Here is an 18,689-nt window from a genome sequence, read left to right as displayed (position 1 = left end):
AGACATGATAATGGTCATAATAATAAAAATAAGTAGACAAGTTGTTACTGTCCAAGTAACATTGTCTGTTAAATAAGTTGGTAAAAGGGCTTCACAAAAGTTAACCATGGTCAAAATTAAAACTGTACGAGTGTTGCTATGATATGAAAGAATAACCAATTATGTAGAGCTTTGTTGAGATTGTTTATTTGCTTTCCATTGCCTCATACTAGAACTGTTACAAATGTTACTTATTTTATATTATGCCAGTCAATGTAATTCCTAGTTAATTACTTATTGTCTCATAAAAGACCTCAGTTATACAACACTAGTTATATATATTTATATATATAACGACTTGAAATTCCCTTATATGCTTTCATATATTCAGTCAGTGTGATTCAGTATTCTGAATTTCTTCTGATTAGTTGAGGTACTACTACAGGTTTTATGAAAAGATTACCAGTTTATTCATTCTAATCATTTCCCCCCCCCGCATTTTTTAGAAGAAAATAATTGGATTATCATTAGTGGTTTAGAAGGAAGAAATACATTAATATATAATTTATCCGGTATTAATCATATGCCAATTATTGAAACTTTAATATTCTGATTGTATTTCTCAGTTTATTGATAAGACAATTCTTCAGTACCTTTAAACAATATGAATACCAAACTAATTGAACTCGTTAGTGATTGTCTTAACTTGTGTCATGTCCTTAGCTTATACGATTACAGCGAATAAGATTGCCAAATTAAGATACGCGGATTTATACGATCAATAAATGATGCATACACCTGAACGAACAGCCTGGAGTCCCGATTGGTCCTTTTCCCTGCCTGTTAAATCCAGAACATCAAGCTCAGCCTCCGCGATATGAATCATATATCTCAGGCATACTGGGTTTATGTACAAGTAAATCAGACTAGCAACAATCCATCTATTTCGATGGTCAGGACTTGGCTTAACTTTCGATAATTTTTGGGCGTATGTAATAATATAGGAATGAGCTTAAAACAATTTTGATGAATTTCTGGCTACTTTCCAGCTAATCAAAAAATAGCTTTTATCAACGGATAGTTTATAGAAATGAAAACAATAATACGTGAAAGAGTAAATAGATTGCATACAATTAGTAAGTCTATTAGTGTTTCTTACAGATTAATCTGTCTGTAAATCCCCAAAACAGCGACAAATAAACTCGTTCTAATGGATTTAGTTTGTTCATATTCTCTAACCCTATAAAAAAACTTAAAAAGATTTTTAGAGTCTCCATACTGTTTCTAGTTAGAGTTAGATATTTAAGGGTTAGAGCTTTTATTACTAACTGTCATCGCCTATAATGCAAATATGCCCCATAGTCATGAATTTTATTCAAAAATAGAAGTCACTTCGTGACTAGTTCGTTCATCAAATGTACATCCAACAAGTTAAGTTTTGTTTTAAAATAAAGAGTTTAAAGTTAGGAATTAAGATAGAATATATTTGCCGGTCATTTACAATCTAAAGACACAAAATTAACAGAGGGGGGTTTTGTGAAGATTTTAGTAATTTTATATAGTTGAGATCATGATTCAAGTTTCCTATAGTGGTCTAGCTTCAATTGAATCATGATCCCAGCTATATAAAAATACAAAATTAAGATTTGATACGTCTAACATTATCATGTTTACTCTATGGTTACAAGAAGAAACAACACAACATTTTTGTAATTATTTTAAGCATTTCAATCAGTGTATAAAATTATTTCTACTGATTGTTAGATATGATTTTCAAATTTCACACAGTAAGTCTAAAAGTCTAGTTAGATCTCAATTTTGATTGACTAATCTCTATCTAAAGCATATTTTTGTAAAACCAACTAATCTATTGATTTCAATACAAAAATAGAATCATCTTTAAAAAGAATCCTTTCTCACCGATATATATATATATATACTCATGGAATTATTTTTGCATACAATTAATTATATGCAATGGTTTCTAATTATTATCATAAATCCTTTTTACAATTAACTTAATAAAAAATTAGTTATTAATTAGATGAAAGATTTGTTTATTATCAATGATGTGGTGGGCCCTCAAATGCCCTGGTACGGCCGAGAGTATGGAGGGGCCACCCTCCCTCTAGAGATGCTCTCACATGGCCACACATATACAACCTCTGCCAGGAAAGTCCTACTCACTGCCTTCTCACAGTGGCGGGGGTGTTCTTTACGAAATTGAGAGGACAAAAAGCGAATGTCCGGCACTTTAACCGGGTTGGTGGACACAGAAAGTCCACTTAGGGGAGTCGGAAAACCCTGGTTCCAAACCAATGGTGCACATGGGCTCCAGTATCCTGAAGGAACAAATGGTGCATGAATCAAACGTTGGTCACCGGCTACCATGGGACTACATCTCCTCTACTGCCTTGTGGATCAGACCTTCAGGTCAAAGGCTTCGGGTGTGACCCCCTAAGAAAACCACCTGCTTCAGTTTGGGCACCTGAGCAGTACCATAGCCTTCACAATAATCAAATGAGATTCGTGTGGCGCATATACATCTGGTGCTCCCATATTTATGTGTTTAAATAAATAATAAAATAAATGATGTGGTCGTTGGTATTCAATATAATTCTTAGAATTCATACACTGCTGGTCTTGATAACCGTTATTGGATAATGCCCAACAGTGTATAAGTCAGAAGACTAAGGCGATGTGTTGACTACAGTTATTATTGCACCACATACAGATCACTAAAACTACAGGCACACGAAGCAATAATGATATTAGAGTGCTGAAAAGCAAATCAGCGAGTGAACGAGTTAATAAACAGGATTAAGATGTATATATATACATGGAAAAATGAATGAATCATCGAATTATTTAAACAATTATTATTAAAGCTAGCAGAATGAATATGTTCGTAGGTGGTCAGCAATACTCAGCCATATATGTTCATACAAGCGCAACCATAATAAAGGTACAATATTATAGATAAGTTGTTGTTGTTGTTGTTGTACGGATGACTCTACCTGTTAAGTAAGTTAATAAAACGGCTTAACCAAATTAAATGTGAACAAACTCAAATGTATGTAAGCTGCTATAATTAATTAAAATGAAATTATTAAAACTTTTTTTAAATCCACAAAACATTCATAAGATTCTCTTGTTGCTTAATAAAATAAGTTCTCATTTAGAATAATTTTTTATTTATAACATAACAAATTTCACAACTATGTTTGATTCGTTGTTACTAGGGCAATTTTTATAAGCCATTTCTTTTTTGTGAATAACGTAAACATTTATACAAACTGATGAAAATATCCTTTAACAGATCAGAAGGGGTTTTGCGGAGATTTAGTATTTTCATAGTTGATAGCGTGAGTCAATTGAAGTTAGACCACCATGGAAAACCTGGAAACGCTGGACGGCCGTTCCGTCCTACTGGGGGACTCCTTAGCAGTCCGCAAACACGACCTCTCCTCGCGAGTTTCGAACTCAGGACCTACCAGTCTCGCGCCAGAGCACTTAACCGATAGACCACTGAGCCGGCATCCAACGGTGTTAATGTCTAACTTCAACCAATCCACGAAGTTTGAGCAACCGTTCACCAATTGTCTTCAGTGAGTTCCTATTTCACAACAAACGTGGTTTGAACTCCACTGGTCACTGCTTCTCACTAGAACTCCAGGATTTACCTCTTGAAGTCAGTCACTAGTGAACATATGATTATAATCAGAAGGGGTTTTGTGGAGATTTATTATTTTCATAGTTGAAAGCGTTAGTTAATTGAATGTTAAATATTACTCTAATTGAAATATCTATGAATAAGTTTCGTTGATGTAAAATGTTAATATTTATTTTTGGGCTTCATTTCTTTTTATTTGTATCATGGATATATTAATTGTAATTTAATGAATTACTAGACAAAGTTCAAATGTGTAGTCGGTGTGCATATTTATGATAAATAGTGATAATTCAATTATTTAATATCATTATGTTTAGTATTAGTTGTATGTGATAAGAGCTTTATACACTACATTCTTCTTGATGTATTACATTAAATGATTAACTATAGAAGTTAAACTGTTTACCTTATTATATTTTAATTTTGATTGGTATCGGTAATAATTACCATGTCTCATTCACCTATATTTAGCTAATCAGTGTTAAATTGAACACACTGATTGAAATTGTACCAGCCCAGTGGTTCCATTAGTTAAGCATTGTAGACTGCACCTGGAAGTTTTGTGGTCAACTTGTGATGAGTTCATGTGTGAGCACTTCTGAAGAGTTCAATGCTAGAATGAAACACTTATTCAGTACTCCTTAGTTCTCAATAGTGCTTCAACCAAGATCAATCTGTCTCAAATGAGACCTAGAAATTGAGGAACGAATTCAAAAGAACTCAAAGACTGAATACTTTCAATAGCTATTTTAATAACAGTTTACTTTTGATGAAGAAAACAAAACGAAAATAACCAGTAATAGTTTATTACACAAATATTTATTAATGTATCTGTTATATCTAGAGCTTTAGATTCTTGCTATGCCACATACTATTAAACTACTTGATTGATCAAACCCGCAACGTCACAAGAGAGAAGACAGAAGACCAGTAAGTAGGAATGTTATTCCCAACACAGTGTCAAATATAGTACAAAAATCTCATGTATTTATAGTTTTTGACTGAAAGTAAATCATCATTCCGGGCAGTCAGTAGGCACATAGGGGAGCCTTCTTGTTCATCCAATAGGGGAGCTACACGTCGACATTCTAGAATATTCCTCTGGTGATAATTGGATGGAATGTCTTCGGCTCTTTCTGAGCTTCTTGAGTTTTGCCAACGAGCCATCCTTACAGTATCCTATTAAGTTGTTGACTTTACTTTAGATGCTTAAATTTTTTCTGAAAAAAAAGGAAAACAAATATAAAAAGAAAGATTATGGTTTACATTTATTTTATTTTCCAACATGTATGTACTAATAAATGTACTAATAAACAATAAAAATAAACGGTACATTCATAAATCGATCTAAAAATTGATAACAACTTTATTGATTGGTCAACTGATTTCCTTACCTATTTATTTCTCTACTTAACTAAATGTTAATCTATCGACATTGACTAAAAGCATTTGAATGTAATGTGTCTTTGTCCTATTGCTTTCTTTTATAATAAATATCCATATATATTATATGAAGTGAACTCTAACGGTATTTACTTCATTTTTGTTTTGGTTGTTTAAATCTTCTCATGGATGATTAGGACTGCAATTGATCAGTCTCTTATTGGCATATATACATTCTGTGTGAATTGCCTGGATATTGCCTTAAGTCACAAGCATGATAAGCAAAGATGGGTGGTGGTTAGTAGTGGAATCCAGAACGCACATTTCGTCCATTTTGGGACTCGTCAGCTTGATGTTACTGCATCCCAGAGCTGATGTTTACTCTGGGAATCAAACCCAGTACCATTAGTTTCAAACGTCATCTCATTATTTACTCAGCTACTGAGTCCATATAGCCACTAGCTTGTATAATAGTGTGAAGTTTAATTCATTTTTGTATTGGTTGTTTGAATCTTCCCATAGATGTTTAGGTCGGTATTCATTAGCTATATAAATTGATATAAGTAAACGCTGCAATATATTCAACATTGATTCACTTAAATCAGCAGTCCACGTAGTTGCTTATCTAATCACTCACCATTTGAGACACACAAACATAAATTGTACCTCAATGCCCAATACACAAACTTTTATTTGTTTACTGAGTAGCATTAAATTAAGCTGAACCTCATCAGAAGGCATATCCATATATATTAATCTAAAAACACAAATGCTAGATAGAAACATTTATATTACTCAGTAATTTACCTATATTTGCTGGTTAGTGCTGTTTGTGATTGTAATGCTTGTGAATTGTGCAATTATAGTAAGTCATTATTTAATCAGTACTATGTATAACTCAACTTAATTTATTCAAAATCTGACTATTATTCGGTGTAAAAAAAACAAATCAATATCATTTACCTGTATCCTTGCCTTCCTGTTTGGGTTAGTCCATATCAGTTTACTGGCTATGTTATCAACTTAGTAAAAGACAAGTTTGTCCAGTTGTGATAATCCTTAATGCGATTCCTGCACACGCTGTATCAACATTGTGCTTATAATGACTTTCATTTAACTTTTAAATTCATTAATTTAATACAGTTTACCTCATAAATCATTTATGACCAGGTTTTTTAGCAAGAGTAGATGACTCGCGTTCGCTCAATTTCGATAATAAAGAATGATAAAAATAAAATTTGATGTCAGGTTGGAAATGAACGTTGATCAAAATCTCGTTTATATTACATATTCTAGTTGAATGAGCGCCAAATTTCGATGATACACAGTCGGAAGTGGTTACCAAAAAACTCTGAACTTGAATGACATTCGTCAGCAAGGCATTTCTCTCATTTTGAGTGAACTGATACCACCTGTGAAGTTCAAATCTGAATCATCAAGCTTCACAGTGTGAGTTGTTAGCAATGAGCTTTTCGGTTCGCTACTGACCTACAGGTACACTTTGTGGATGAGCCACAGATCCAGGGTATCCTGACAACCAATTACAATCATCAACGATCGAAATCAAGGGAAACTTCAGGCAACATTTGATTATTTTATGCTTTGCTAATGAATAACAAGTGAGAAGACCGAAGAGTTCATCACATAATTCAGAAAACTATCAAACAGTCTCACCAAATCTAATATCTAGAAGATTCTAAGACAGATTGAAATTATATTCACAATATATGCCACATTTTATTTAAAAACTCAATCCTCATACCTATCAACACCTTTGTGAACCATATCGGTTCTAAATAGTTTGAATATTATTGTGACAGTAATTTGGAAAATACATAGACATTAGATTCTAGGCAATTTTGTGTTAAATTTATACTTCCCAGTAGAAAACTGCATATGTAATTAACACTACAGCTTGAGAAAAAGAGAAAGATACCCTATGAATCAAGTAAGTGTCAGTAATATTTTAAATCATCTACCATACGATATAAAAATTAATCGTCAATTTTATATTATCATCGACATTTCGCTATACTTTCATGTTTATACATAGTATTTGGTAGGCTTCTTCAGTATCGATCCTCATATTGAAGTCGTACAGTGAAACTCTTAAATTTTCCTCGATTATTGTTAAATTTATTTAATATAATTTATAAACCCTCATTTTGTTTTATTGTCAATTAACGTATATTTCAAAGCTTCTCATACGCTGCATACGGCTGTAATCTAACGACAGTTTACAGCTGATGAAAGACCTTGAAATGTAATGAATTCACTTAATTTTGTAGATCCTGTTCTTTTCACTTCGTTTAAATATATCAAGGGATTAGGATGTATGAAATTAACATCTAGTTAAACATCCCCATACACACTTCTTGAAAATACATTCCTACTATTTTATATAATAATAAGCCAAACTGTCAACAAATTTCGGCAACTAAAAGTTATTGTTTTTGCTACTGTAATATTAAGTGAATCCATTTTTTGACTGAGATTATTTGTAAGCCCTAAGTTTTACTTTTTTCCGTTATTATGGGCTGGGCAACACTAACCTATTCGTAACAGGCAGTAGCAGATAACTTTAGACGTTTGAAATGAGGTTTTTGGTGAAAATCAAATCCCAGTCTGCAACATTCATCGACAAAATAAAAAATAACTGAAAGAATTAGATATGATATACTTGAACACTGTAAACGGTACGGATAACCTTAGGACAATTAATTAAATAATATATATGTATTGTAAATTATTTTTCACTGATTTATTTATCTATCTGATGGTTTGTCTGTTTAGCTGTTTAACTGTCATAGAGAATAATTTGAGTTTACTTTCCACTAAGATTTTATCATAAGAATTGTAGTGCTTAGCCTATATAAGTAATATCAGCATGTAATTTATTTTGGCTAAAAGATTCAATTCATTTTAAATTATATTTTATTCATTACGTTTATCTCCTTTTTTCTAACTTCATCACCTTAAAAGCAACGATGGATAGTGGCTAGCAGTGGAATCCAGGACGCGCATTTCGTCCTGTTTGGGACTCTTCAGCTGGATATACCTGCATCTCAGAGTTGATGTTCACTCTGGGACTTGAACCCAGTACCTTTCGCTTCAAATGCGATCGCTTTATCCACTCAGCTACTGAGTCCATCGTTGCTTACGGTGCTTGTGAATTAAGGTATATCGAGGCAATACGCACAGTATGCACATATGCCAATAAGAGACTGACCAGTTGCAGTCCTAAACATCAATGGGAAGATTCGAGCAAACAATACTAAGTGAATTCATCACATTATGTTTAGTTTCATTTTTTATTGTTACACTAGCAAAACATTCTTTTTTGTAATTATTAATTAACAAAGTAATGATTTCACTATTAACGCTTATTGTTCGGTTAGAACGATATGTTTTATCTTCGATATAAACAAAGTAATTTACTGAAATAAGTTTTATGGAATCGTAAGATCTCGGTTTAATCTTTTGTATAGTATTTGTATTAAAATTAAATGAGCATACTTTAAATGAATTAATGATTTTTAATAACTCAAACAAAGCAATATGGTTAGGTAACCAATCAGGTCCAAAATAGTAACTTCTTAGATTTACTCATGAAATTTGAAATAAAATACTCATTATTGATCATTCAGTGAGTGATATGCAAATGATATCATTGAAGAATATCTAGGATTTATGAAATTTCTGATAATTGTGTTGTATGGTGAAGGTGATGAAGGTCACAAAACAAATATGGGAACAGAGATAAAGAAAGAAAAATGAAAAAAATCCCCTAGATAGGTATTTTTATTAACTTGTCACATCAAGTTATGGAAATACAAGAATATGGATCATCATTTATAATCAAATCATAGGCACATTTAAGGATAACTATATACTTGAATAATTTTAAAACGTACAGATCACCTACGTAGGTTGAAATGTCATTTTCAATTCTTATCTATTAATGGTAATTTGTTAACCCATCGATAGGCAATAGGGCGTTTATTGAAAAACTTTATGTACAAAAAAACGAATTAAAAAGACGGTCTGGGGGAAATTTATGGAATTTCTCTTCTAAATAAATTAACTGATTAAAAAATCTCGAGAAATTTATTGTTCATGTGAAAATCATCTACAACCTACTTTTTCCTGATGGAATTTTACTCAAACTTATCCATGTATTTGTTGTTTAACAAGGTGAGTAAATCTCTCAAGGTCGGTTTGAGTGTTACTTATTTCAGTAGTATAGTATCATGACACTGGAATGTTCAACCTTCATATGGAAGAGTACCAGCGTGATGAACTCCTTAATGTTTAAAACCATCAAACTGAAGGCCACGTGAAAAAAAACTCATAAAATATCATTAAAACACTTGATTTATTTAATTGAGGATCTTTCTTCATATATATGTTCACTTGTGAATATTTTGTGAGAAAAATACAAGGAGAGAAGAACTAACTAGTGATTGTTTAAAAACTACTATGATGATCTCAAACGTTCGGAGCACCTATTTCTTCAGTTGTGCAAATACTGCAATTAGACTACCTGGTTTAGGTTTACTCGAATTGAATAATTATGAACCTTAACGCTATATGTATCGATGGGTTTTTATCAAGAGAGTTACAAGTTATCGTGACATCAGTCACAGAAATACCGAAATTCTTTTCCTCCATATCTATGCGTTAATAAAACAATAGATAAATATGTTAGAATCCAAGTACCTTATACTGAATCGAGAAATAATTATAGTAACTAACCAGATAGGAAACTTTTATGACTGAATACATTCAGAAGATATTGACAAATACTATTAAAATATGTTTTGAATAATTGCGATTCGATTGTATGTTAAAGAGACATTTGATGTGAGTACTGTAAAACGGATTTTAAAAATTCTTTACTGTACCAAATATTTATACCATTGAATAAAGCTATTATTATGATTATTATATCAATTTCAGTATTGTTACAATCATGTAAAAAGAAATAGTACTATGAAAAATTCAAACAAGTTTAAACCAAACAGCCATCCAGTGTTTTCAGGTTTTCAATGGTGGTTTAACTTAGATTGATTCATGAATTCAACTATTAAATTACTATAATCTCCATAACGACCCCCCCCCCGTTTTCTGATAAAATTTAACCTCGACAAATAACAATTTTTTATCACAAATATGGCACAACCCTACACATCAGTGAATTTCAATGACTTTATTTGTTGTTATCATACATAATAACTAACTATTAATGAAAATGAGAAAAAAATGTTTCACATTTATAATTGGACATTTATAAGAATTTTCCAAATTCAATATTTAATTGACAATCATTAAAACAATCATTGAATAGATATTTTAAATTATTCTCTATATATAAAGCCACTTAAGTGAAATATTGATGAAATATTTATTATATAACAAAATAATTGACCTAATTAATTAAATTTTAATAAATAAATAAATAATGAAACGTTACATGTTGAGTTAATCAGTTGTGTTAAATCAAGAAAATTAATGTGTAGGAAATAATTCCATTTAGTATAAGATTTATTATTGAAATAAATAAACGAATTATAAGTAATTTTATAGTTGAAATCATGAATCAATTGAAGCTAGACCATCATAGAAAACCTGGAAGCACTGGACGGTCGTTTCATCCCATTGTGGGATTCCTCAGCAGTGCGCATTCACGATCCCGCCTCACGAGACTCGAACCCACAACCTATCAGTCTCTCCCTCGAGCGCTTAACCTCTAGAACCACTGAGCCGGCATCCATGAAGTTGAGCAACCGTTCACCATTGTCTTCAGCGAGTTGATATCTCACAACCGAACTGGTTGAACTCCACTGGTCACTGCTTCTCACTAAAACTCCAGGAAATATCTCTTGAAGTCAGTCGGTTGAAATTAGACATTAATACCGTTGGATGCCGGCAAGTTCAGTAGTCTAGTGGTTAAGCGCTCGAGGGTGAAACTGATAGGTCCTGGGTTCAAATCTCGCGAAGCGGAATCGTGAATGGGCACTGCTGAGGAGTCCCACAATAGGATGAAACGGCCATCCAGTGCTTCCAGGTTTTCCTTGGTGGTCTAGATTCACTTGACTCATGATTTCAACTATAAAATTACTGAAATCTCCACAAAAGCCCCTTCTGAATTATAAGTAGTTATAAATTGTACAGATGAAACTATGATCAAGTTTTAAAGATGGTTTTATAATAAACTAACAGTATCCCAATGAAGTAACACACTGTTTTATTCAAGTTTCTGAACTTTTCAGTAGTATTCAATCAAGATTTTACATTGCATCATACTTAGTGTATAACTTCTCCAGATTTCATGTTTATGATTCACTGAATGATTAAAGGCTTTTAATTATTCTATAAGGAAAGATTTAAACTAAGTTAGTTAATTGTTCAATTTTTATCAAACATTTGTATAATTCAATATTGTTTTGAAAATTTATATCAATCCTATCCAATATCTAAGTTAAATTTTATAATGTAAAACCATTTAGTTGGCAAGAAATGTTGATTTATTTTTAAACCAGAGATTCTAACAGTGATGAACTTTCTATTGAGAAAAAAATATTACTTCTTAGGCTTTCTCAAGCTCTACACTTTGGAGCAAAAGGCAGATACATTGATTTTACACTAGAGTTTCGTATCTTGCTAATTAAATTTCTGAACATTGAAATTTTACTTGTTTTGTTTGCTTTCATCAAATGTAAATATTTGATTCATATAACTTTGCCACAACTGAGTATACATTTTAGGAGGTTTATACAACACCGAGAATAAATAGTTTTGAGCAAGTATTGAATCTGATTAAAATAGATTCTCAAATGTAATCTATTCTATATACATTGAAGTGTTCTTTATTTCGATTACACCCAGGCAAAATAATTGTCCTGATTGTCGATCAAAATCTCTTAATTTAAAAAGTTTAACTCGTTGCTGAGAGTTCTGATTTTTAAGATCAGTGGATTGTAGACATGCTTCGTTGATAAACATTAACCAGAACGAAATCGAGGTTCTTAGTATCCTGTCAACTGTTTCCAGTCAGCTAACAAGAAAGATTCAACGGTTTATATTGATTAGTGGATTCATATAAAAATTTATTTTACATTAAAGGAAGTTATAACAGGAATATTAGAGTACTAATCTATTTGAACATTACAATCTTTGAAAATACTTAATCTAAATATCACAATGAATTCACATTCTTTCCTATTTTTACATATCAGACAAAAAAGACATCTAGGTTCCCTGTTGTTTGGTACTTGTCAACAAGGAGTAATTGTAATTTAAAGAAAACTAATGCTCCTTGTAGGATTTGAGCCAGCGTCACCTAACCCCACAATCTGTTACGTTATCATTGAGATATTTGGGTAATGACTGAATCCTTATATGACTGTAATGCTTATAAGTGATTGTGCATTAAATCTGGCTGGGGATAAACTTCATATTATCAAGTCATCTAGGTGTATCATAATCAGTAACTGCTGTTATGTTTTCACTTATCAACTGTACATATTACGTAACCACTTCTATTATAGAATTAATTTAAGGTATGATTTCTGCCATCTTGTGGTTTTTATTACATGATGACTGAGTTTGGTACACTTGACACATGGAGTGGTATTTTCGCCGTAGAAAACTTTACACTTTTCATGTAAGCCAGCAAAAATGACAGAAAACGAAACAGTCCCTCTATTATAAATTAAGACAGTGTAAATAATAATTTCCACTTCATTTTGGTTGGTTGCCAGGTGCAAGGTCAAAATTGTGGACGAGAGCGGAGTTTATCTTCACCCTTAATATGTAACAAATGTTATGTTTATACGAATATCAGAACGAATATTTTGACAAAAGTTGGGTGCCGAGTACAGAGAAGTCATTATATGTGAAAATGTCATGTTTGTTCAGTCTTTTAGTGATCATCAAACCCTACCGATTATTTTGTAAAGTGGTAGCTCGGTATTGTATGCCCTAGATTTGAATCGAAATATTTCTATTATGGATTAATTATAATACTTTGTTTTACTTCATTTAAGTAGAATTTGAAAGTTGGTATCAACAATGTTTCATGGAATCATTGAATCAAAATGATCCAGAATTACATAATAATCAGCTTAATTCAAAAACTCTTAATAATACAATAAACAAAAATAACAAAGTAACAGTTTGTAATATAAAACAGAATACTGATGAAAATGATTATTTAATGCAATTTAAACAAGCTCAAGAAAATTATTTTTCAAATCGTACTGACTTGTTATCATATCAACGTGCTAAAGACATGGTTACATATAAGGTAAGATATTACTGTTCATTTTCTGTTTATAACGATAGAAAGTTTTGGGAATCAGCTATCTACCGAAGATATATAGCTTCTTAGCAAATATATTATAACAAGAAGCGTATATCTTTGAATTAAAACTCAGTATTCATTATGGCTAAAGTAACCTATTGTGATGATTAAAGTCAGCTAGGCTTTGTCATGTATGTGAATGTGCACACATACTGATGGATTTTCCGAAACTAATGCAGTCAGTCAGTTCAGGTTGTCACACTATCATAGAACATTGAGATGATATTCCATGGTAGTGGGAGTAGTATCAGCAATAGTTATAACAGAACCGGTTGGGCAAAGACAGTATGATTCTATAAGAAAAAAACTGTCTGCAAGATAAAAAGCATGAGATAATTTTGCAACTTATGATCTAGGAAAATACAAAGAGCGGATCCAACTGAACCGTTGTGACCGATTATACGTGTCCAGTCATCGGTCACGACAAATGTGTGGGCTCCAAACAGATAACCATCACGTCTCAGTTCGAATGTTATAGATCTCAAAGATAGATGCAACTTATTGGCTATTCCCAGCTTTTCCCCAACTTACATGTAGATTTGCAAACGTCGCTTGTCAAGTTAAACGGTGGTTAGGCATGTGCAATAGTTTTCTAGTTTTTAACTGTGCTCTATTTGATGAGAGCTATTATTATATAAGAAGCAACTCATGAATTGGAGTCACTGAAGAAGCTTACTTTCTGACAATTTATCTTTATAACAAATTATTGAATGACTGAAAAAACTGAACAACTATTTTCTCCCTCATCTTTTGGACTCTTCAGCAGTATCTATGATGGGCAATTCAAACAGAGCAATCAATAAATTCATATGTTGTTGTCAGACAATGTAAAATGAATGGTAATATTAATAATAATTACCGATTGATTCCCAATCTATACATTCATTTAATTTTCAAGGCTATTGTTGTCATATTTGAAATTGTAGTTTTATTGAAAAGTAATTGTCACAAATTTTATATCACGAACTGATCTTGACCAGATGATTATTGAAAACCTGGGAGCACTGTACGCTCATTTCGTCACACTGTGGGTTTTCTTAGTTATGAAAGCTTGACCATTACCAAATTCATTTCGATATCGTATTTATGACGAATTATAACCGTTTTAATTAGTAATACCTTCGTTAACTGATTATAATTGTTATCTTATGTCTTACTATTGTATATTTTTAAATAATATTGTCAAAATTCAACTGTTAAAATCACTACAATCTTCACGAATTCCCATTCTGATAATAATCATGTACTCACTAATGACTAGGTTCAAGGTGGATTTCCTGGAGTTTTTATAAGAAGCCGAGATCAGTGGAGTCCAGTCAGTGTCGCGTGGAGACAGTTATCCACATCAGGCAATAGAGGAAGGATCGCGCAATATCATGCATTGATTGAAATTAGACATTAACACCGTTGGATATCGGCTCAGTGGTCTAGGGGTTGGGCGTTCGCGCGCGATACTAAGGGTCGTGGGTTCGAGTTCTGTGTGCAGGTTCGTGGACGTTTACTGCTGAGGAGTCCCATACTAGGATGAAATGGTCGCCCAGTGCTTTCAGGTTTTCCATGGTGGTCTAGCTTAAATCAATCCATGAATCCAACTGTTAAAAAATAATTTGATAAAACTATCAATTTATACAAGTGATCTATCTTGAACATTGCAATTTGTACTGTCTTGTTTTAATTTGGAATGAATATGTTGGGAATATTTTATAGTAAGAGGATATTACAGAACAACCAATATCAATTGTCTGCATTAAATACAACAACGATCATTATTTAGGAATAATATATTTGTAAAATCTCAGCGAATGAATTTGAAGTAAATCCAACGTTTCTTTTGGTAATCTGGTGTAAGCTTTTCCAAAGAAATATATTGCCAGGCTAAACGTTGGATTTATTTCAAATTTATTAGCTGAGATTTTACAAATATATTATTTCTATTTAATGTCTGACATCAACTCGGCCTTCCAAATGCTGTGAAACTATTCTCTCTCATTTAGACGAAAATTCTTATATAAACGATCATTATTGTATATCCTTGCAGTAATATCATAATCTTATGAAAATATTAGCTTATCGATTAGTTACAACAGTCTCGTCAATTAAAATTCATATTATCATTAAATCATGTAATTTTCTGCTTGAAATAACGTTTATCCTGTAACTTTTACAATATCCAACTTATACATATGAACAATGTTTCCATATTAATCAATAACGAAATAAACATTTTATATAGGAAATAGAATAAGATTTCTGTAAAATCTTTTACACCTATCTCTAAACTGTAACAACAATAAGAAGATTAAGTTATCCACTGGAAAACAGTCACTAACATATAATTCCACAGATATGTATCCTCTTAAATTGTTTTTTTTTTTTTAATTTTTATACAATATCAATGATCAATTGACTTTTTTTTATTCAACATTAATTACTATTGTAGTGAACAGAACACTAGTTGGGGACAATCGAATGTATTTAGACACAAATTACAGACTATCTCACTAAATTCTAATAACCATACAATGAACAGTTAATTTGCAAAATAACAACCAATTGTCTCAACCCTCACTGTTCCTTCTGTAGATATCAGTTCATCTTCACTAATTTCATTGTTCATGCATTTTCCTACCAATTGCGCTTCATTTCAGTCCTTTTCTTATCGGTCTTCTACCAAAATACATTCTATGACTGACCCTCACCATATACTACTTATATGGATAAGTAGACCACACGACACTATTATTCCGTTTTTTCATCACGTTCATCAAATTGTTTGTTTGTTTTTTGTTATTTCAGCAAGTTTATCAAAGAAAACAACAAAATTTGAAAAAATTTCATCGTACCTTAAAATTTGGATCAATTATAATGCCTAATGAATTGAATAATTCATTATTTGAAGAACAAAAATGTAATACTACTGATATTCCAGCTTAATATTAAACAGATGAAACGTATTTTTTGTCAATTAGGAAATATGCTCATATTCGTTTTAATTTTGATTATATAACAGTTAACTATAAGTTTATTAAAAGAAAAAATTATTATTTAGATTATTTTGTAACGATTTAAATTATGCAGAGAATATTATGAAAATAAGCGTATGGAAATGACTTATTATTATAAGTTGACTATATATGACAAGAATGAAAGTTGATATGACTATAAACGAAATTTTGCAAATATACTAATCGGCATATATTTTTTTAAAAAAATCTTGTTTTATTACACAATTATATTCCCTGAACTATATATTCAAATGTTAATAATCTAGTTTTGATATTAATAAACTCATCTCAATATAAAAAAAACTGATCTATTTGTCTAGATTTGTGATTAAGTTTACCTATAATGACGAGATAATCAGGAACAAACAAGCTATTTCAGGGTTATGTAACAGATATCAAAACCACTATATTGACTATCGAATGTATGATGATTAGCCTAATTGAATAATATATCAATAAATACTTAGAGTTAGGAAACATAACTCTAATCCTTACTCCAATGGGTAACAACTTAAAGCAAACTTGGAACAGTTTACTAATTGTTTAAAAGCAAAATATACGTTTGAAGCAGTTAGTCCCCTTGATAAATTTGGAGGTTGTAGTTAGAAGACGAAGATTATCAGAACCATATGATATATAACAAGGTTCTGATAATCCTCGTCTTCTTATTTCACTATCCAAAATATACTTTATAATCTCTTCCACTTTTTTGTGATAACTCATTCAAATATACTCGCTATTTCCTGATTGGTCAAGTAGGAATAAAAATGTTTCGAGAGTTTGGCAAGTTCATCCGTATTCTTAAAATTTGCCGGATTTTTATTTTTTCATTGTTGGTATTTGAGAGATGCGAATCATCGATGTACTATATATATATATATCAGCTTATCTCCTCCACATCGCATTTAAGTTGCACTTTCTTCCGTTGTTTTGGATTGAGAACAGAGACTGATCAATAGAACTCATCGATAAATGATAATATTCCTTGAATTATTTGTTCCAAAGGATGTCTAAATTAAACTCATAGTGTTATTGCATTAAAGACAACTGTACGTGCCCAGAAATTATTTTACAGTCTGATTAAATGTGTAAGATAAAATGAAGTACGTCGACAGGTAGGCAAATCTCTGACTTCACCTATTCATATAACAATGATTTTGTTCGAAAATTTGATCATCTGAATATAAGGATTATCAATATGAGTTTAATAAACTAATAAGTTATACATCTTTCAAATTATAAAGTGGGTTCATGTTATGTAACCACATAAGTAAACAAAGACAGTTAATATGCATATCTTTATTCAATTTATTGCACAACAATATGATAATTCTATTTGAATAGAAGTATGACATTTATAACAGTACTTGTAAGCTGTTCAACTTACACACATTTTGTCTAACATCATTTATTGATTTTTATTGGCCAAATAGGCCATGTGATATGGATATGTACACACACACACATACAGAGGGAATGTATGAAGGTCAATAATAAGACTGTTTGGCCGTTCCAGTAGAGACAAGCAACAAGATATTAGGAAAATACGTAAAATAAACGAGGGATATAATGAAAATCTTTCTACTAATATCGAAGAAAATGTCATTAAACAAATGAATATAACAGTAAGTACATAGAACAAAAGTCGAACATTGAATGACTATTTTAATTAAAATAGATTTCTCTTCAATAAACTAGTGTTGTCTTCGGAATTAAGGTACACAACAGTTATAGAATAGATACTTTACTCCACATGATTTATTACTCGTGTTGTTATTATAATCTCTTCTTTTGACACATACATAAATATATGTAATAATGAACACAATCTTTATTTATACGTGGATTAAAATTAAAATATTGATCAAGTATACATTTGAATATGGATTCATACATAGAAATAATCAAAGTTGAACTTGTTCAATAACATAAGATCGGTAGCCACAGTTTTGGATCTAGTTTTGAGAGGATCAATACTAAGGTGAATTTTCTATTACTACTAATAGCATTCAACCGCTAATTCTGATATTTTTAGGACCTCATGAAGGTAGTCAACTTTTGTTTTTTTTTTTACTTGCGTCTTCTGACTACTGGATTCACGTGGTCCATTACTTGACTAACTACTTCCTAATCTAACATGTATTCAGGAAGTGTTTGGTAGCAAACGGCATAAATTGTATTTTCTATTCACTTCTGTCGATGATTGAAGCTCTTAACTTAAGTACTTCTTGACAGGTTGTTCCACTACAAAATAACCTATAGATCCATCGACCTCAAGCCCCTC

The 18,689-nt window shown here is 31.5% G+C and overlaps 1 protein-coding gene and 1 non-coding gene across 2 annotated transcripts in view; one reads left to right on the top strand and one right to left on the bottom strand.

Annotated features, from left to right (window-relative positions):
- The window catches only part of Smp_132130 (hypothetical protein), a gene marked incomplete at both ends in the record, with an annotated part of 56,656 nt that extends 38,044 nt beyond the window's left edge, over positions 1-18,612 (top strand). Inside the window, 2 exons of the mRNA XM_018789436.1 lie at positions 13,084-13,343; positions 18,553-18,612. Coding sequence (XP_018654880.1) covers positions 13,084-13,343; positions 18,553-18,612 — 320 coding nt within the window. The remainder of the gene's footprint in view (positions 1-13,083; positions 13,344-18,552) is intronic.
- Positions 8,113-8,179, bottom strand: Smp_tRNA_01287_Gln_TTG.1.1. The gene has a single exon. It is a non-coding gene (tRNA).
- Positions 18,613-18,689: the final 77 nt, after the last annotated feature.

The sequence above is a fragment of the Schistosoma mansoni genome, chromosome W, assembly GCF_000237925.1.
Source record: "Schistosoma mansoni strain Puerto Rico chromosome W, complete genome".
Taxonomy (NCBI): domain Eukaryota; kingdom Metazoa; phylum Platyhelminthes; class Trematoda; order Strigeidida; family Schistosomatidae; genus Schistosoma; species Schistosoma mansoni.
The sequence above is the reverse complement of the archived record's forward strand: the minus strand, read 5'-3'. Positions and strand labels throughout refer to the sequence as shown.